Here is a 20,603-nt window from a genome sequence, read left to right on the forward strand (position 1 = left end):
TGAGGGCACCCCCAGCTGACAGCCAGCAAGGAACTGGGGCCCTCAGTTTAACAGGCTACAGAGAACTGAGTCCTGTCCGAACTCATGGGAGCTCAGACCAGATCCTTCCCTAGTCCCACTTCCAGAGGAGTCCTGAATCCCGCCCAACACCTTCCGTGATGGTATCCTTGGGAAAGCCACAGAAGTAGAAGACCCAGCTAAGCCAGCCTGGATTCATGACCCAGAAAATCTGGGAAATGAACGTGTGTTGTTTTTAGCCACCGAGATTGTGGTAATTTGCTACACAGGAAGAGATAACAGTTTCCTTACTTGGATCCTAGAACAGAAAAAAAAAATTTTTCATGGAAAAAAGTCAAATCCAAATAAAGTCTGAAGGTTGAGTTCCTGGTACTGTGCCAATGTTATTTTCTTAGCATCAATAAATATGCCATGGTTCTGTAAGATATTTACATTAGAGAGAGCTGGTTGATGGGTATGGGAACGTCAATGTCTTTGCAGCTCTTCTGTAAAGCTAAACTTACTTCAGAATACAAACTTTGAGAAAAACACTTCTGGGCATTACATGTTATGTTCACAAAATGAAAAAGAGAACATGGCAGATTCGAGGAGAAAAAAGTCCAGAAAAGGTTATCAGGGAGCTGCCAGTCTGGTGTTAGAGGCTCAGCAACCAGGCCTTAGGGGTCAGTGTGACAGGCCAGAAAGGGGTAGGAAGGGTGGTGGTTCCAATCTGCTGGGGCAGACGCAGGGCCAGGCCCAATCCTCGTCCTGGGAGTCAGAGCCTGGTGGAGGAGTTCCAAAAATAATATATTTTTTCCAGCCTTCAGGATTATTTGTGTTTGTTTACCTCCATTTAAATTCCCCCCAAATGTCAACATTTGTCCCAAAATGGAACTGCTTGCCTGTCCCTCCACCTTTATGGTTTTTGTTTGTGCCCTTTGGACCATCTGGTAGACCTCTACTGCCTGCCAGGAGATATCCTCATATGCTTCCTTATCGGTTTCCAAAGTGAGTGTGCGAGAAAATCTTTGCCCCCTCTGCCCTGGGTGGTGACATGCTTCAAACCAGATCTCTCGCTCTCCTAATTTTACCCTTTAGTTCTTCGTCCGTCTACCAGCTGTGTATCTTCAGGGAGTTAAACTCTAGTTCTCGGTTTCTCCCAACATGAAATGGGAATAAGAAGCGGCACTTTCTTGATAAGTATTCCTTAGATTCAACCATTCAGTGAAACACTCGGAACAGGAGGGTGTCTGGCAGGTAGTTAAGGACTGACTGCCTTTGCTTACAGGTTGTTTTCCTCCAGCCCCTCTAAGTTCTTTTATCCATCCCACTTAAATCTATTTCTTCCAAAACCCTTTCCTCCTCCTGGCCAGCCCCAACCGTGCTCATTGTAGTTAAATGCAAGGATAGGAGACTCTTTGCCAAAGTTAAAAGCGCATCAAACACGCCTAGCATTTATTATTTTAATCACAAACCTACAGACCCCTTAGTACACCCTCCTTGGGGCTTGACCCTAAGGATCCGAAGCTGAAAACCTTGGGTGTATGTGGTAGGAAGGGTGAGGATGGGCAGGGAGTGTCTCTTAATAGCTCTGAAATGGGGAGGATTCCTCCAAATGGAGAACTGGGTGGAGGCCAGAGGTTGGAGGTGACCTAGCTTCTGAGAAGGGGGGGGGTCAATAAAAAAATCAGATAAACCAAAGAGGGGTACATATGCTTTTGCAACCCTCCCTCCAACCCTCTGCTTTGGTGGGGTAGGCTTCCACTTTTTTCCTGGGCTTGGGAACTCCCCAGAAAGGCCCCTTCCTTCATCTTGTTCCTCTACAGACTGTAAGAGTGCTGGGGTGTTGGCTCTGGGAACCTGGACTCAGGACCCCTAATTCCTATCACCTCCCCAAACTGCCCTTCAAGGTAGGAGGCGGGACTCTACCCAAGGGTGAGGGTCTAGCTCTCACTCCTGATGGAGGTCTGGAATGTCGACCCACAAGATTTCAAGATCTGCCCCCTTCTCCAAGGGCGAAGTTGGCTCAGAGCCCTCCTGGGTTAGGTCCCATTGGTCCCAGGCTAAGGCTGGGGAGCTGAAGTACCACTCCCCCCTGCAGCGTGGAATGCTTGGATGGGATGTTGCTAAGGGACAAGGTCTGTGATCTCCTCGTGGCCTGATCTCATGGACTCCTCCGTGCCTGAAATACCTGCGAGTGGCTGTGCCTATAGGGAAGGGGCGGAGCCTAGCTCCTGCCTTGCTGGAAGGCCAGGACTGAGCTCCCAGGTGAAGGGCTCGCTCTCCTCCTCACTTCTGTTCCTCGGCTGGACAAGGCGGGGATCAGGGGAAAGGGGCAGGGCTTAAAACCCCAGGGTGAGACCTCTGTTATTGTGACTCCTCTTCCTTGCCAGGATGGACTAGACTAGTGGTTCCAAGAGAGGGGGTGGACCGGTATCCTGCTACCTCCTTATCCCAGGAGACCTGGCTAGGACTAGTAAAGTCCCTAAGCGACAGGGGCCTAGCTCATCCCGCCTCCTTCCCACACCTGGGCAAGGGCAGGTCCCAAAGGGCAGGGGCGAGGCTGTGATCTCCAGGGGACAGGCCCGGAGGTTACCGCCTTCTCCACGGCTGAAACACCTCACTGGTTGGTATTGTGGGGAGGGGGCGGGGCCTCATCTGACTCCTCCTCCTCCCCTGGTTACGGGGGTGGGACCTCATCACATCTGCTCGTCCCCCACAACACCTGGGCAGGGCAGTCTCACGGGAGGGTGGGGGGGGAAAGGCGGGGCCTCATCCTGACACGTCCTCCTTTCCTGGGTGGGTAAGTCCCAGGGGAGGGGTGAGGCCTGATCAGGACTCCTCCTCCATGCTGAAGCTGCTGCGGCGACTGCTGGCCTTGGAGACAGCGGGGGATACCGACGAGAGCAGGGGGTCAGAGGCAGCCCGCAGTGGGGACAGGGCGCCCGACAGTCCCCCCACCCCCCCCTCCTCCTCCTCCATCAGAATGTCCTCCAGCCCCAGGTGGAAGGGGTCCCCCAGATCCCCCAGGTGGTCGCTGGGAAAGTGCAGGTCCAGAAGGGCATCCGAGGGTGGCGCCGGGGGCTGCTGATGGGGAGCACTCTGGGCAGACCCCCCCGCTGCGGGAAATGGTGCTGTGCCCGGCCTGCCCTCCTCCTCAACGTCCAGCTGCTCTGGCTTGAGGCCGTCCGAGGCGGAGGTTGTGGCCAGGGAGAGCAGCCCGGGGCTGGGAGGCACCGGCAGACCATGGATCTGCGCCTGCAATTCTAGCTCCTGCGGAAAGTAGGGGGTGGGGAGGCGGGATCAGATGGGGTCACAGTTCCTCAGGGGCAGAGAAGTCTGACGGTTCCAAGGGCGGGCCGCCTGGGTGCCAAACCCACCTCTGCTGCCTGCTCACTAGTTGTGCGACCCGAGGCAGGTTTTGCGTAAGCTCGCGGGGCCTCCGAGCCGCGCTCTCTACAACGAGTACGCGGCCTCAGAGCATCCGAGCCTCAGAGCATCCGAGCCGGGGCTACCTGAGCAAACGGAGCCGGGCTCCCGGCACAGCGCGCCACACGGGACCTACACCATACGCGCGAGCCAACGCTCGGCGCTATTCCCGTTAAGGTTCTGGGGGCTACTTGTCGTCACAGGCGCGCCCGTCGGGGCGGCCCGGGGGTCCCCCAAGTGTGCCAGGAAAATGCTGGCCTGCTCTGCCTCTGCCTGTCGGAAGCCCCCTGTCACCTGTGCCCCGGCCTCCTCGTCGCAAACCTGGATCCGGAGCTGCAGGCTGCGGTTCGTTTGCTCCAGGGAGCGCTGCCGGCTCTCCAGGTCTTTGGAGCGTTGCTGCTCCTTCTGCAACTTGCGGATGTAATCCACAGAGGCCTTCAGGATGGTGCCCTTGTTCCAGCGCATCTCCCTGCAGGGCCCGACGGGGGACAGGAGGGAGCGCTGCATCGTCGGGGGCGGCGGGAGCTGAGGGGGCAACCGTCCGCGGCAGAACAGCCCGCCGCGGGCCTAGACCCACAGTTCGGGGGCTGCGGGGTACATCAAGGGGACGGAATGCCCTGCCCAGTCGTTCCAGGGGAAGAGCAGATTCAGGCTCCCGCCTCAGGGCCTCCAGGCCAGCTGTGCCCTCTGCGCGGACACTCTTCCCCAGACACCCAGAGAGATGGTTCCTGCCTCACCGCAAACGTTGCCTCCTCAGTCCAGGCCTGCCCTGTGCCCGCCCTCCTCACCCCGAGTTGTAACCCTCGCCAACATTCCCCCATCTTCTATTCTTTTTTTAAAGTCAGCTCTATGCCCAACGTGGGGCTTGAACTCACGACCCTGAGGTCAAGAGTCGCACGCTGAGGCGCCTGGATGGCTCAGATGGTTAAGCGTCTGCCTTGGGCTCGGGTCATGATCTCCAGGTCCTGGGATCGAGCCCCGCATCGGGCTCCCAGCTCACTGGGAAGTCTACTTCTCCCTCTCCCCCTGCTTGTGCTCTCTCTTTCTCTCTCTCTCAAATGAATAAATAAAATCTTAAAAAAAAAAAAAAAAAGTAGCACACTCTACCAACTGAGCCTGCCAGGTACCCCCCCATCTTCTCTTCTTTTTCTCCACAACACTCCTCATAACTGCCCAGATTTTACTTATTTATCTTGTTTGTGGTCTGTCTGCCTCCACTAAAGTATCAGTTCCAGGAGCTCAGGCATTTTTGCCTGTTTTGTCCCTCTGGTATCCTCCGGGCCTAGCGCGGTCCCTGACACAAAGCAGCTCAATGCGTCTCTTGAATGAATAATTAGGAAGTACTAAATGAACCAAAAGCAAAGTGCCTCTGTCATATGGGGACCAGATGAGGCACACAGACTGCAATGTCATGCACCTAAAATTGTAGGTTGGGGACAATGGGGGGCTGTGCCCCTGCTCGGGGTGACGAAGGCTGGATGGGCCAGGGCCAGGAGCGGAAGACGCCGGGCACTTTCCACCCAGGAACAGCTTTGGGAGAATGGGGCCCTCGTCCCACTTTCCACCAGCCCAAGGCTCCCCGGCCCAGACTCACGGGTCACTGGACTTGGGGATGAGGGTGCCCAGCTCCTTGATCCTGTCGTTAATGTTGAATCGCCGGCGACGCTCAACTTTGGGGGGGCGGGGAGAAGAGTGGGAAAGTTGTCAACAGGCTGAGGAGGGAAGAGGAGCTGGGGGGGGGTGGGGAGGCTGTTGAAGGGACAGCCCCCCCCCCCGCCCCCAAGGAAGGCCAGCATGGACTGAGGCAGGGCTACACAGCATGCCGGCAAGGACGCGGAAGCTCACTCACTTAGGTTGTGATTGTCTTTCTTCTGTCGTTCCTTCAAAAGGGCCTTGGCCTCGGTCTCTGGAAGAGAGGGGGGGGCAGTCAGGGCCTCTGGACATGGGAGAGACGGAGGGCAGCACGTACGGCTGCCGGGGATAGGATGTGGTGGGTGCAGGCAGGGAAGTGACTTTTTTTTTTTAAGTGCCACTTTTATGATTTTTTTTTAAAGATTTTATTTATTTATTTGACAGAGAGAGAGAGACAGCGAGAGAGGGAACACAAGTAGGGGGAGTGGGAGAGGGAGAAGCAGGCCTCCCGCGGAGCAGGGAGCCCGATGTGGGGCTCGATCCCAGGACCCTGGGATCATGACCTGAGCCGAAGGCAGACGCTTAGCAACTGAGCCACCCAGGCGCCCCTATGATTTTTTTTTTTTTTAAGAAGCCCTGGTAACAGGTCATTTGTTAAACGTGAGACGAGAGGAAATAGGGTAAAAGCAAGCCCATGGGCCGTGTGGAAGAAGAGGGCAAACAGCCCCTTTCTGTCCGCTTAAACCCCTTCCCCCGGCATCAGGCCCACCTGGTTGACATGGGGCTCACCCCGGAGCGGGGCCAAGAGCCTGGCCCTTACCAGAGATCTCCCGTTTGATGTTGGGCAGCTCGGCCGGGCAGGAGTTGCTGACAGTGATGGCTGGCGTGGCCACGCCCTGACTACTGTACACATCAAGCAGATTCCCTGACACGGGCAGCTGGGGACAAGGAGGGCAGAGAGACAACAGCTAGGACCAGTCCCAGGCCTGGCCCTTTCTCAGAACCCGGCCCCACCCCTCCACACGCTCCACAGATAACCTAATGCAAGGAGTGGCTGGCTCAATGCAGGGACCCTTCCTTCTCGTTCAGGGGAACTTTGCGCGGGACACAATAGTGGGGGACAGGCTCACGCAGACCCACCCTGCTTCGCTGGGGGACCCGAGTCTGCTGGACCTGTCCATCGTGCCCCTGCACGCCCTCAAATACCTCAGCGACCTCTGAAGCCCCTCTCCCCAACTCTGGGGGTGGCTCTGAGAAGCAATGCTGGAAAACCACCCGTTCACAGGTCTTTGTCGGCTACGATGCAACATTCCAGCCCGTCAGCCCGTCCTAGCACAACATTCCAAGTCGGCATTCTTGGAACACTCCAGCTCAATCTTCTCAGACCTTAGGAAACTGTCATGGTAACGTTCCATCCAAAAGCTGGCCTTCCGGAGAGTTCCAGCACGATCTCTAGTCTTCTGCCGTGACTGTGTCGCACAGGTCATGCACCAAGCCCCTGACTTCTAGTATCTTCCTACACCTTCTGATCTCTCAGGATTTCTTGTCCAACTACTCAATGAGCGCTGCTTTTATGCCAGCCTTGATTTTTTTTCTCTCTCCTTCGCCCTCTCCCGGATATACTCTAGGGCTACACACTAATCCCTAAGTAATTAGTCCCACCTCTTGATGAGTTATCATCTCTTGAAACTCCTGCTAGTCTGCTGGATCCATGAGATATAACGCCCCAGTCTCTAGCTGTGTCCAAATCAATAAAAAGTTCTGATAAGCTGGTGCCAAATTTATACACGCTTCTGTCCTTTCAGGGTGTCAGAAAGAAACAAAGCCACAGCCCCTTGGTATGTCCCAAAGCAAGTTATGGGACTCCTGGAATGTTCCAGAACCAGAATGGTATAATTTAGTGGCACATCCCTTGCTCTAGAGAGTTTTATCCACTCTCTACAAGGACCCAGCCTCTTGGCATGGTTCACTGAAAGAGATGTTGTACGTTCCAATCACCCCAAGGTTCAACCACACCGTGTTTTAAGACTTTTGCTATGTTCCAATCACTACATGGTTTGGGTATGTCCCAATGACCTGAATCTCTTGGTACATTCAAATTGCTACAAGAGCCCCATTCCTTGGTCCCTCCCACACGGCAGCTTGAGTGCCTGGGTATGCCCTGATTATTTCCACGGAGTCCCCACCCTTGTATCTATCAGCATCTACCAGGTCTACCTCTCCACACAGCCCAACACAAGGGACCAGGGCCCTGGTATGCTCTCTTCTCATCCCACAGCCTCCTTCTCTATCTTAGTACGATCCAAAGTAAGGGTCTTATATACACAGCCAGCCTGGGTGTCGTCTCAGGGATAGAGGGATGCGACTGATGGTCAGCCAGCCTCCCATCTCAGGGCCTCACCGTGCTGGGGAGCTGCAGCCCTGCAGTGCCTCCGGGCAGATAGCTGAGCATCTCATCGTTGTAGCTGGATTCCAGGCTGATGATCTCATCAATGACATCATCAATCTAGGGGAAGAAGGCAATACGGACGAGGGTTAGAAGAAGCTGCACGAGGGAGAGCACGGGAAGGTCGTCTGCAGCCGCTTACCTCCTTCTCTGAGCTGGACCCAATGGTGAGTAGTGCCATGGGGCTGTTGGGAGCGCTGCCTGCAGGGCCGGCGGCATGGGCAGCCTCGGGCGCAGGGAGCGGCTGGGCACCAGCAGCCCCCGGTGGTGGGGTGAGGGCCTGGGAAGCCAGCTTGGGGCCGAGCGTGGTGGACAGGTACTGTTTCACCTGTTGCCGGCGTGCCTGCTGTAGGTGGTAGCGTGTCGGGTTCTCCAGATGGGTCTGCACCTGGGGGACGAGCGCGAGGAAGGACGGAAGGGGACACGGTAGGATGGGATGACTCTGAGCCCCAGGCTGACCCTCAGAGGTCATCTGTTTCTAGGCGCAGGCCAGCAAACTAGGCCCAGAATCTGAGATGCCCCAACCTCCCCAAATCCTGGGAAGTCTCCCCCAGGACCCAAAGTCTCTTTCTCCGAAATCCCTCCCAGCCCCCCAAGAGCCACCCACGGCTGACAGAAACCCTCAGTTTCTGGAGCACCCTGTCACAGTTCCCAAGAGTCCCCGCCCCCCCGTCTCTGACATCACCTAGGAGACCTGAGAACCACACATGGCTTCCCAAGTCAGCCCAGTGGCCAAACTCTCAATGTATCACACGCACAGGAGGCTCTTCCTGCGAAGTTCTTCCTGGGGTTACTTCACAGGAGGCCCAGCACCCACTTGAGGTGCCCACGACCTTCCATGGTCCACCCAGACATCCTGTGGCTCCCAAGAACCCCTCACCCCTGTACAAGAATGCCTCGGAAGCCCCAAACGCAATGGGACGCTAACACAGCCTATCTGAACAGTAATTGGAACCTTCCTTAGAACGCCTAGGACCTCGGGCCCGAAGCCACCACGACCACTCCTCAGTCACTGAGACCCCTCCCAGGGCCTCTGGATGTCACCTTACCTTGAGCACCTCCCTGGGCACCTGAGCAGGGGGAGGACGGCCCAAAGTGTGGCCCCCCGCAGAGACGCCGACGACTGAGATGGCGGGAGAGGCAGGGGCAGGGCTGGGGAAGGAAGAGGCTGCGGCCTGTTCCCGTCGCTCACGCCTCTCCTGCTCCTGGGCCTGGGCCCGCATTAGCTGCTGCCGCAGCAAGACCCGCGATGAAGAAGAGGCCGACATGGCAGGGGTCCTGGAGCCCCCTGCAGAAGATGATGCAGAGAGTGGAGCTGGGGTGGCTTGCAGTGATATTGGGAGGCTGTGGAATGGGAAATATGGGGCCACAGGTAAGCTAAAAGTCTCATCCCAAGCCTAAGGAGTCATCGTGGGATACAGCAGATGCTGGGCTTCGGCCTGGTGTCCGCCTCAGGGGTCACAATGTGGAGGAGCCAGGCCTGGTCACGGCTCTCAGGGGTCACAGTCTGACAGGGGAGACACAGGGACCAAGCCCACGCCCAGCCCTCAGGGGTCACTGTCTGATGGGGGAGACAGTGGAGCCAGGCCGAGTCCCAGCCCTTAGAGGTCAGTCTGGAGGTGTGGGGGGGAGTTTCAGCCCTTGGTCCTTATGGTGAAGGCTGGATCGGGGCCTGCTCAAACATTGAGGAGAGATGCCATTGCTAGGCTCTGGGAGAGCGGTTCATCCTATTTAAAGGAGAGCAGAAGGATGCCAAATTGGGGCCGTGGCAGTAGATTAGGATACAGAGGGCTCTTAAGCTCAATTTGGGGCTGAGGATGCTCCCTGAGCTCCTGATCGTGGGCATCTGGCTACAGGGGCAAGTGCAGGCCCTTTGTCTGCCCCTGCCTGGGCCTCTAGTCCCAGGAGCTAGTCAGTCTTGAAAATCTCAGAGATTTCACAATCCTCTCTTCCTGCCCCTCTTCCAGGTCCCCTCCCCTCTCTTAGAGCCCAGGCCGATGACTCAGCACATTTAGACTTCCAAGCTGGGGGAAAGAAGAGACCAGCAGGGGTTCCTCAAGGGTTGGGGGTGGGTGAGTCTGTTGAGTGGGGGAAGGGGTGAGCAGGGGTTGTGGGTAGGGCTCCGCGGGGCGGCTGGGCACACACAGGCCATCCCAGGCTCCCTGCAATATTTGTGTATGAATGGGAATGTGGGTTGGGGGGCGGGGGGTGGGTGGGCAGGGGAGGTCTGGTTCAAGCTAATGGAATCCCAGCTTGGCCACCTGCTTTCCTGTGTGACATACTCTTTCAGGCCCCCAATTTTCCAATCAGGAAAATGCAGGCTGCCGAAAGGGTTGGCCTGGCACTGAGGGCCTCTGCCCCAGAGGGGATGGAGGGGTCTGAGGACTTGGGAGGGGAGTCAGAGGAGACAGACCTTGAGCGTAGCGGTGGGGGCTGGCTTTTGAGCTCGTAGTAGCTGTCCGGATCGAGGACACTTTCTAATTCGATGTCGGCAACAATCCCAGATTCCGGAAGCAAAGAGTTGAGGCTGAGGGTGAAAGGAGGGAAGGGTGATGGTCAGTGAGTGTATGGAGACCTCACTCCCCTCCAAGAGAGAAAGAAAGAGTGGGCAGTGGGAGGAGAGAGACACCAGGGGAGGGGGGAACAGAGTGCATCCCTCAGAGGAGGCCACTCCTCTGGGTACCACCAGCGGGAATTCCCAGGTCTTCCTCCCTCCCCACACCCCTCTTCCCTCCCCACTCTCTTTTGCTCTGTTACCCATAGTCCTTTAGGATTAAAAATAGTAAGATTGCCTGGATCCCAACTCCTCAATCTAACACAATCAAGCGTAACAACCTGGGTTTGAGGGAAAAGAGAAGCGAAGAATTTAGGAATGACAATTCACTTTGCAGGAGTCCTGACTTTGCATTCAGAGTTCTTCCAGTCCCCACACCCCCTACTGGGGTCCTGGCAGCTGAAGGTGAGCCCACGTGGGTCTATACACTTAACAGCACGGTAGGAGCATCCTTCGCCCAACAGTCCATTGTGACACAAACTGAATGCATCACAAAGAACTGGGGTCGATGATTCACTTGATGGAAGGATCCACGACTTTGCAAATGAGTACCCCACCCCCCAGCCTGAGTTCAGGGTATGCCAAAACACACACAAATACGAAACAGAAATATCAAGGGCTCTCCTCATTCCAGCAATTTGGATTTAAAAGAGGGAGAATTGGGATGGATGATCCGCTTAGACGAGCATTCTTTTCTTGGCGGGAGGAGCCTATCCAGCGCTCTTCTGTTTTTTTGGATAGAAACACACACACACACACACACCTCTAATACCAACACCCACTGACACAAAATAAAAAGCCATGTACACCCCCCCTTTAAACTATTCCCACTACTGTGATGAACCAGGTTGTTATGAAGGCATCAGAAGATGGGGAAGCATTAGGTGCAAAGGCTCCGGATCAGCCCTCCAGGCCGGGCGGGGGGGGGGGGGAGGGGGCAAGACCCTAGTGTGTAGGGGGCATTCACATGCACGTGAATGGATATGCATCCTGAATTAAGTCAAAGACTTAGAATCCTGAGACACTGTGGGTGACTTCGCTTGACGAGAACTCTCTCCCCTCCCCAAGGATCTGTCTTCTTCCTTCCTTTCTTCACCCTCAGATGGGGACCTAAAACCACCCAGGAAGTCGGGAAGAGGAAGCTCGGGGAGCCGCTGAGCTCAGCACAATCCCAGGAAGAAAGCAAAGCCCCATCTCCTGCTCACACACCCATTGCCCAGAAGTTCAGAGACATGGGCCCTGGGGTGGGCAGGGTGTGGACAGAGAGGGGCTTACAAGCCTGCTGGTGGAACTGAGGATGCAAAGAGGCCACAGAGGGCCCACCCCGGCAGGGATGGTGCAATTGGTGCTCATTCCAGCTCTAGGGACAGATTCGAGATGATTTCCAGGGTCTGACAGACAGACTGGGAGGGGGAGAAAAAGAATGTATGCGCGCGTGTGCGTGTGCACATGTATGTGCGCCCGCGCGCAGGGGTTGAGCCAGGCTGGCTGAGAGGCTAGGATGGGTGGCAGCAGGAACAAGACCCTCGTCTGGGTTCCCAAATAAGGTCTGAGGCCTTCTTCCCTGACCTAAGAAGTAGCACCATCTCTGTTGCCTCTGTCTGCCTCGCTGTCTCCCATTCAAGCCCCTAGGGGGGTGTGGGAAGAGGACTTTTCCACTATCCCTAGGATCTGACCCAGCTGGGTGGGTGGGCAGGGGTGAAGTGATTATTCGGGTCAAGTCTTGAATGTTGCTTCTCTTGCTCACTCACACACACAAAGCTGGTCCCATGTAGCATATCTGAGGTACCCCCAAATCCCTCCAGAGTCCTATTATCCCCAAACAGAGCCTCAAGCAACCCAGCTTCCAAGACAGCACTTCTGTCTCCCAGTGTCTCCCAGGACCCTTTCTCTGACACTGAGGGGAAAAGTCCCTTCAGATCAGTGCCTCACCTACAGAGTTCCCCCTCAAATTCATTCCCCTCACGCCTGACTCAAGGAGCCCAAATTCAGCATCAGTCCCCCAAGTTCAGTTACCCTAGACCAGGCTCTGGACACAACAGAATCTTCCCCTTCTAAACCCAGTCAAGAGCCCCCCAAATCGGCACCAGGCCTCCCTTAAGGCACTTCCATGACTTCTTTAAGCCTCAGTCCAAGCAGGCCACCGCCGGATTCCTTAGGTACCCCCCCCAAGACCGGCGCCCCGACGTCCTCCAAGCCTAGGCCGAGGGCCTCCAATCCCAGTCCAGGGCTCCCGTTGTCCCCCCCAGGAACCCCAGTCGGCACCACCGGCCCCAGGCGGCCCCGCACCTGAGCAGCTGGGCCGAGTCGGCTGGCCTGCGCTCCTCCAACAGCACGAACACGGCACGAGGGCCTTCCGCGCTGGCCTCTACGCCGTCCCGAGCTGGCTCGGCCGCATGAGACATGACGCCCGGCCCCGGGCGAGCCCTTCCAGGCCGGTCGGGCCTCGGCCCGGTCCCCCTAACAAAATAAGAGTCCCCCTCCCCCCCGCTCGCCACCGCCTCCTCCGCTAAGCCATGGAGCGAGCTCTGCGCGGGCGGGCGGCGTCGGGGCGATGGGATGGGCCGTGAGTCATCCCCCGCCCTGAACGGACCAACACCCCCCCCTCAACCTAACCCCGGACGACCGCCCTCCTCCCCCTCGTCCTCTTCCCCCTCCTCCCTGGGCTGGGGAAACTCCACAGGAAGTGACCGCACTGAGGATGGACGGCTCGCCGGGCCACCCCCTCTGAGTGAGGCGGCCAATCATCGAGGGGTGGCTCGAGGGCCCGCCCTAAACTACGCCTCCGACGCGGAGGGAAAACTAGATTCGGCCGGCCCTCATTCCGAGAAGGACGCAGCTAGGCCACGCCCTCAGAGACAGAGGCAAATCAGCGAGAGGTACTTTGGTTACGCCACGCCCCCTCCTCGCAAATGATCCCTCCGCAGGATTTTTAAGCCGCTCCTTGAGTCCCCTGCGCCTGCGCACCGATGGCCTGTCAGCGCGCAGAGGGTCTCCAGACCAGGCTTCTAGCAGCAGGACCGCGCCCCCTTTTGGCCAGTGTTCGTAATATCAGCTCCCTAGATCGCGCTGCAGCCTCCATCTAGCAGTGCCTCCGAGTCAGCTGAAGCCTTAACTAGGAGGCCGAGGCAGCTACATTCCCTGGAGGTGCGCACCAGAAACCCCGCCCTTTCGGGACCCGCAAACTAGCCGCCCAGCTGATCTTCCCGGGAGCACTCCGCCTACTCTTCGTCACCTAGAGCAGTTGTTGTACTAGGTCGTTGTGCTACATAGTAAGTGCTTAATAAATCCTTCGCAGGTAGATGAATGAGTGGAAGGAGGGAAATTAGATCTGGTCCCTTCGGTGAATGACTTCTAGAATCATAAAGATCCGGGTTTGGATTTGAGCAAGGGATTGCCCCTCGCCGAGCTTCAGCTTTCCTGGCCTGTCAGATGGGGGTCATAATACCTGTCTGGCAGGGTTGTTATGAGGATTAGAGATGATTTATGGAAAGTGCTAGCAGGTTCTTTGGCATACAATAAGTTCTCCAAAACTTGATTCACTCATTTGTGCACTGATTGAACAAACATTTATTGAGTTCCTCTGTATTCTGGATACAGGCAAGTTGGCTTGCACACAGCAGAGGGTCCCCCAGCCCTACTTTCAGGGGCACAGTCAGCTCACAGAACACCTGGACCTGCAACCTTCCCTTCTTCCTTCCCAAAATTCCAAGACCCTGCCCAGCAGTTGGACCTCAGGGAACTTCACTGAGTTCTCATCTGTCTTGCACGTTCCTGTATTGTCACAGGAAGTTGGCTTGGTAAACATGCACATCCCCACATGCACAACCCCATTATCCACATAATAAAGATGACAATTCGTTCCCAAATTAATCTTTTCTTAAAAGATTGATTGATTGATTTCGGGGAGAGACAGAGAGAAAGAGCACGCGCCAGGGGGCAGGGGCAGAGGGAGAGGGAGAGTCTCAGCTGGTCCTGGGGCTTGATCTCAGGACCCTGAGATCATGAGCTGAGCCCAGACCAAGAGTCCAGTGCTTAAGCCACTCAGGCACGCCCCCTTCATTAATCTTTTTTAAAAAATCAACACATTACCAATAAAAATTCCAAAATGGAACTTGTAGACCTGATGTTTAAATTCCTATGGTGTCTTAAATATGTAAGAATATCTAATTGTATAAAACAGGAAGAAAAGGGGGAGGCATTATCTTAACAGATTCAAAGTATATCACAGAGCATTAGTAATTAAAACATTATGATATGGGAGGAGGAATAGGAAATTAGATCTATGGTACAGAAAAAGTCCAAAAATCGACCTAGGTACTTGTGAGAATTAATAAGTGATATTTTAAGAATGATATTCCAAGTAACTGGGAGGGAGATGGACTAATATACCAAAATGGTTTGGGGAGAAATGACTATCTTTTGGAGGAGGAATCAGACTCCGATTTTACACAATTAGGAAAAAAACAATTCCATGGGGCACCTGGCTAGCTCAGTCGGTGGAGCATGCGACTTTTGATCTCAGGGTTGTGAGTTCGAGCCCCATGCTGGGTGTAGAGATTACTTAAAACTAAAATCTTTTAGGGCGCCTGAGTGGCTCAGTTGGTTAAGCGACTGCCTTCGGCTCAGGTCATGATCCTGGAGTCCCGGGATCGAGTCCCGCATCGGGCTCCCTGCTCAGCAGGGAGTCTGCTTCTCCCTCTGACCCTCCTCACTCTCATGCTCTCTGTCTCTCATTCTCTGTCTCAAATAAATAAATAAAATCTTTAAAAAAAAAAAAAAAACTAAAATCTTTTAGGGCGCCTGGGTGGCTCAGTTGGTTAAGCGACTGCCTTCGGCTCAGGTCATGATCCTGGAGTCCCGGGATCAAGTCCCGCATCAGGCTCCCTGCTCAGCAGGGAGTCTGCTTCTCCCTCTGACCTTCCTCCCTCTCATGCTCTCTGTCTCTCATTCTCTCTCTCTCAAATAAATAAATAAAATCTTTAAAAAAAAGAAAAAAGAATTTCAGATTAGTTAAAGGCCTAAACATAAAAAAAAAAAAGCTATAAGAAACATTAGAACAGGGGCACCTGGGTGGCTCAGTCGGTTAAGCGTCTGCCTTTGGCTCAGGTCATAATCCCGGGGTCCTGGGATCCAGTCCCACGCTGGGCTCCCCGCTCATCGGGGAGTCTGCTTCCCTCTCTGCCTCTGCCCCTCTCCCGATCGTGTTTTTTTTTTTCTCTCTCTCTCTCTCAAATAAATAAATAAAATCTTAAAAAAAAAAAACCCATCAGAACAAAATATTTTTGGAGAATGTGTTTAAAAATTTGGCAAAAAAGAAGGCCTTCTTAAACAAGATACAAAAGGCAAAAGATATATTTTTTAAGATTTTATTTATTTGTTTGAGACACAGAGATACAGAGAGAGAGAGAGAGCATGAGCCGGGAGAGAGGCAGAGGGAGAGGGAGAAGCAGGCTCCCCGCTGAGCCAGGAGCCCGATGTGGGGCTCGATCCCAGGACCCTGGGATCATGACCTGAGCCGAAGGCAGACGCTTAACCATCTGAGCCACCCAGGCGCCCCCAAAAGATATATTTTTTTAAATTTTTATTTATTAATTAATTTGAGAGAGAGAGAGAGATCAGGGGGAGCAGCAGAGGGAGAGGGAGAAGCAGGCTCCCCAGGCGGGGCTGGATCCCAGGACCCTGGGCTCGTAACCTGAGCCGAAGGCAGAAACTTAACCAACTGAGCCACCCAGGCGCCCCAAGGCAAAAGATATTTAAAAAGTAGCAATAAGCAACATTAAGTGGTCGTTCTTGGTACTTTATCTGCATTAATTCGTTTTAATCCTCACAACAGTAGGGTTCCATTTATTATCCCAACTTCTAGATCAGGAAACCAGGGTACAGCTAGGTTAAGTCATTTGCCCTAGGTCACCCCAGTTTATAAAACCTGGAATTAGAACCCAGGCATCATTCTTTACCACCCTGCTGCACTGTCTCTCCAGCTTGACTACATGGAAATATAAAACTATAGTCTGTAAAAATCTACAGCATTAGACCCACAGGTTAATTATCCTGTCACACACTCCAGTTCTGCAAACACCAGCTTCATACACACATCCCATATATGTCCATGACAAGAGCTTCCCCATCACATACCCTGCACAATAAACCCATTCTTCATCCCTCTCAGTCTCTCTCTTAATCTCTTGCTCACATCTTCACAAATTTTTCAACATTGTTCTCTCTCTCTCTCTCTCAGACTCTCTCTGGTGCATCTGGGGTCTCATTGCAAGGCAACTGTGGAGTGGGATTAACAGGAAATATGGAGGGCGAAGAGAGGGCAATCAGATGGTGAAGTTAGGGATGTTTAGAGATAGATGTGAGTGGAGATCAAAGACGGCTTCGGACGAGGTTGGGATCTATTACAGGATGGTTGGCACACAGCTGGAGGATCACGTGAAGGTCTTCAGGAGGAATGGGGCCGCTAGAAGCAGTTTAAGCATGCAGGCAGGAGCCACCGGAGAGTAAATGATGAATACCATTGGGGGGTTGGAAGGGACCATGGGAAGATAATGAGTGATTAGAGACAGAGTCTGGTCTTCTGTAAAGTTATTAAAGACAGAGCTGTTCACTGTCATAGGATGGCGTGGTCAGCTGACTAATGGCCCCCCAAAAGATGTCCATGTCCTAATCCCTGGTACCTGTGAATGTTACCTGAATGCGTTACAGATGTGATTTAATACAAGAATGCATTGCAGATGTGATTTAATTACAGATTTTGAGATGGGGAGATTATCCTGGATTATCTGAATGGAACCTGATGGTAATCACAAGTGTCCTTATAAGAGGAAGGCAGAGGCAGCTTTGACAGAAAAGGAGAAGGCAGGGGCACCTGGGTGGCTCAGTTGGTGAAGTGTTTGCCTTCGGCTTAGGTCATGATCCCAGGGTTCTGGGATCCAGCCTCGCATCGGGGTCCTTGCTCAGCGGGAAGCCTGCTTCTCCCTCTCCCTCTGTCCCTTTCCCCCCAACACCCACTTATGCTCTCTCTCAAATAAATAAATAAAATCTTAAAAGAAAAAGAAGGGGCGCCTGGGTGGCTCAATCAGTTAAGCGGCTGCCTTCGACTCAGGTCATGATCCCTGGGTCCTAGGATCGAGCCCCACGTCCGGCTCCCTGCTCAGCGGAGAACCTGCTTCTCCCTCTCCCTCTGCCTGCCACTCTGCCTAATTGTGCTCTCTATCTATCTGTTGAATAAATAAATAAAATCTTTTAAAAAAATAAAAGAAGAAGAAAAGGAGAAGGCAATGCAACCACTGAGGCAGAGATTGTAGTGATGTGGCCACAAGCCACAGAATGCCGCAGCCACCAGAAGCAGGAAGAGGCAACAAAAAGATTCCCCTCTAGAGTCTGCAGAGAGATTACAGCTCTTCTGACACCTTGATTTGGGCCTAGTGAAACTGATTTTGGGCTTTGGGCCCCCAGAACTGTGAAAGAATGCATTTCTTATATTTTAAGCCATCAAGTGTGTTGTAATTAGTTACAGCAACCACAGGAAACGAATACAGATTTTGGTACTTGGATGCAGGATTGCTGCTTTGTCTTAGTCTACTTGGGCTGTCAGAATACCACAGACTGGGCACATTAAACAACAGAAATTTATTTTCTCAATGTTCAGGAGGCCAGAAGTCCAAGACCAAGGTGTCATCTGGATTTCTTTCTTTCTTTCTCTCTTTCTTTTTCTTTCTTTCTTTCTTTTCTTCCTTCCTTCCTTCATTCCTTCCTTCCTTTCTTTTTTAAGATTTCATTTATTTATTTTGACTGAGAGAGAGAGACAGCGAGAGAGGGAACACAAGCAGGGGGAGTGGGAGAGGGAGAAGCAGGCTTCCTGCAGAGCAGGGAGCCCGATGCGGGGCTCGATCTCAGGACCCTGGAATCATGACCTGAGCCGAAGGCAGACGCTCAATGACTGAGCCACCCAGGCGCCCCTGGATTCATTTCTGATGAGGACTATCTGCCTCACTTGCAGATAGTTGCTTCTTCTTGTGTCCTCACATGGCCTTTCCTTTGTTCACATGCACTCCTGGTGTCTTTTCCTCTTTTTTTAAAGATTGATTTATAAAAATAATAAATATATAATTTATATATGTATATATAAATATATAAATAAAGATAATAAAATATCTTTATTTTAAAGATAGAAAGAGAGTGTGTGTGTGTGCACGTGGAGGGGAGGGGCAGAGGGAGAAGGAGAGAGAGAATCTTAAGCCGACTCTGCACTGAGTGCAGAGCCTGATGCGGGGCTCGATCTCATGACCCCGAGATCATGACCTGAATCAAAATTAAGAGTCAGATGTCCAACTGACTGAGCCATCCAGGCACCCCAATCCTTACTATGTATATAGAAGCAGAAAACTTAGTTGAATTGTGTCCTACAGTTGTGTGAAAAGCAGAGCTTGTAAGTGATGGACTTGGATATTTAGCTGAGGAGATTTCCAAGGAATGTGTTGGAGGTACTGCTTGGATTCTTCCTGTTGCTTTTAGTAACATGTGGAAGGAAAGAGATAAATTGAGAGGAGAACTGCTAAGCAAAATGGATCCAGGATTTGGGGATCTGGAAAATTCTCCAGCTGTCCAGATTGCAGAAGACACAGAATTTAGGAGATTTACTGTCAGGAAAGTATGCTCTGGAAAGAGAGCCAAAGGTGTGGCTGGACAGCCTTTTGCTAGTACTAAAGAGATTAGATATGTGACTCATGGATCCTCTCAACCATTTCAGCAGAAGTCGGGAACAGGGATGGAATCATCCATGAAAGATTTGTGGAGGATCCTCTTGTCTAATGGTGCGGATCCTTGTGACTTCCATGGAAGACCCACAAATATTTTGAGAATGAATGTTATGCTGCCAGAAACACTGCCCAGTTGGCTTGCAAGAAATGGAGATAGGATGAAATGAAGGAAGGATGTTGGACTCCCAACATTCTACTGGAAGGACACAGGGCTAAAACTACTCAGCAGCAAACATGCGTTACCCTTCAAAAGAAAGGATTAATGATTCTGAGGGCAGAGCTGTGGGCCCAGAGGTGGAGCCTCAAGCCACCATGGATTATTCCCAGCCCTTGAAACCTAATGGAACATGTTCTGCTGGATTTCAAAATTACTTGGGACCAGTGACACCTTTTTTCCTTCCATTTTTTCCCTTTTGGAATAGGAATGCCTATAACTCCTATCTTATGTCTGTCCCACCACTGTGTTTTGGGAACAGATAATTTGTTTTCGAGTTTCACAGGTTGGGCGATGGAGAGGAATTTTGCCTCAGGTTGGATCATACCCAGAGTCTCACTTATACCTGACTTAGATGATGAAATTTGGAACCTTTGAGCTGATGATACTAATGTGAGATTTTGAAGTTGAGTTGATGCTGTAATGGATAAAACTTTTTGGGGGTATTGGGATGAGGTACATGTATTTTGCATGTGGGGTAGATGTGTATCTTTGGGGGCCAAATGGTATACTGTTGTAGGGTGAGTGATGCCCCCCAAAAGATATGCACATCCTAATTCCTGGAACACGTGAGTGTACCTTAGATGGCAAAAAGAAAAAGAAAAAGAAAAAGGACTTTGCAGTTTGCTGTTGTGATTCAGGTAAGGATTTTGAGATGGGGAGATTATCCTGCATTATCACGGGGACCCTAATTGTAATAACAAATGTCCTTATAAGAGGGAAGCAGAGGCAGGTTTCACAGACAGGATGGGCAATTGTGACCAGAGACTGTAGTGATGTGGCTACAAGCCAAGGAATGCTGACAGTCGCCAGTGTAGGAAGAGGTGACAAACATTCTCCCCTAGAGCCTCTGGAGGGAGTATGGCCCTGCTGGCGCCTTGATTGTGGTCTTCTGGCCCCCAGAACTGTGAGACAATACATTTCTTATGTAATAAGCCACCAAGTTTGTGGAAATTCATCACAGCCCCCACAGGAAGCTAATGAAGATGGCTTGGGGTAGATTTGGTGATTGTTGGAGGGATGATGCTTGGAGGTTATCAGAGGCAGTTTGAGGGGTGCCTGGGTGGCTCAGTCGGTTAAGCATCTGCCTTCCGCTCAGGTCGTGATCTCGGCCGGGTCCGGGGATAGAGCCCTGCTTTGGCGGGGGAGGGGGGGGCGGCTCAGCGGGGAGCCAGCTTCTCTCTCCCTCTGCCTCTCCCCCTGCTTGTGTTCTCTCTCTCTCTCAAATAAATAAAATATTTTTTTTTGACAGAGAGAGAGACCGCGAGAGAGGGAACACAAGCAGCGGGAGTGGGAGAGGGAGAAGCAGGCTTCCCGCGGAGCAAGGAGCCCGATGTGGGGCTCGATCCCAGGACCCTGGGATCCTGACCTGAGCCGAAGGCAGATGCTTAAGGACGGAGCCACCCAGGCGCCCTAAATAAAATCTTTTTAAAAAAAGACAGTTTGAGGGTATAATTAGGAGCCATTGGAAAGTGCTTGGGTACTGTTGGAACCATCAAAGGGAAGACTGAAGGGGTTTGGTGGGTCACTGGAGGGTAGGTTTGTAGGTGTAGTTGGGAGACT

At 52.8% G+C, this 20,603-nt stretch overlaps 1 protein-coding gene across 3 annotated transcripts; it reads right to left on the reverse strand.

Annotated features, from left to right (window-relative positions):
- Window positions 1-1,414: 1,414 nt before the first annotated feature.
- On the reverse strand, window positions 1,415-12,612 carry TFE3 (transcription factor binding to IGHM enhancer 3). Of its 3 annotated transcripts, none has more exons than XM_045877651.3 (10): window positions 12,348-12,612; window positions 9,918-10,031; window positions 8,554-8,848; window positions 7,647-7,892; window positions 7,460-7,564; window positions 5,879-5,996; window positions 5,276-5,332; window positions 5,021-5,096; window positions 3,721-3,895; window positions 1,415-3,270 (listed from the first exon to the last, which is right to left on the reverse strand). In XM_045877651.3, the coding sequence occupies exons 1-10, from the start codon at window positions 12,461-12,463 to the stop codon at window positions 2,830-2,832; spliced, it is 1,743 nt and encodes a 580-aa protein (XP_045733607.1). In that variant the 5' UTR covers window positions 12,464-12,612; the 3' UTR covers window positions 1,415-2,829. The 3 variants fall into 3 exon arrangements, with proteins under 3 accessions (XP_045733607.1, XP_045733614.1, XP_045733620.1); XM_045877658.3 differs by having other exon boundaries at window positions 3,748-3,895; window positions 12,348-12,610; XM_045877664.3 differs by having other exon boundaries at window positions 8,554-8,792; window positions 12,348-12,372.
- Between the last annotated feature and the right edge of the window lie 7,991 nt (window positions 12,613-20,603).

This window comes from Mirounga angustirostris, unplaced genomic scaffold (assembly GCF_029215605.1).
Source record: "Mirounga angustirostris isolate CCGP_5_RB_7025 unplaced genomic scaffold, mMirAng1.0.hap1 SCAF_11, whole genome shotgun sequence".
Lineage (NCBI taxonomy): Eukaryota > Metazoa > Chordata > Mammalia > Carnivora > Phocidae > Mirounga > Mirounga angustirostris.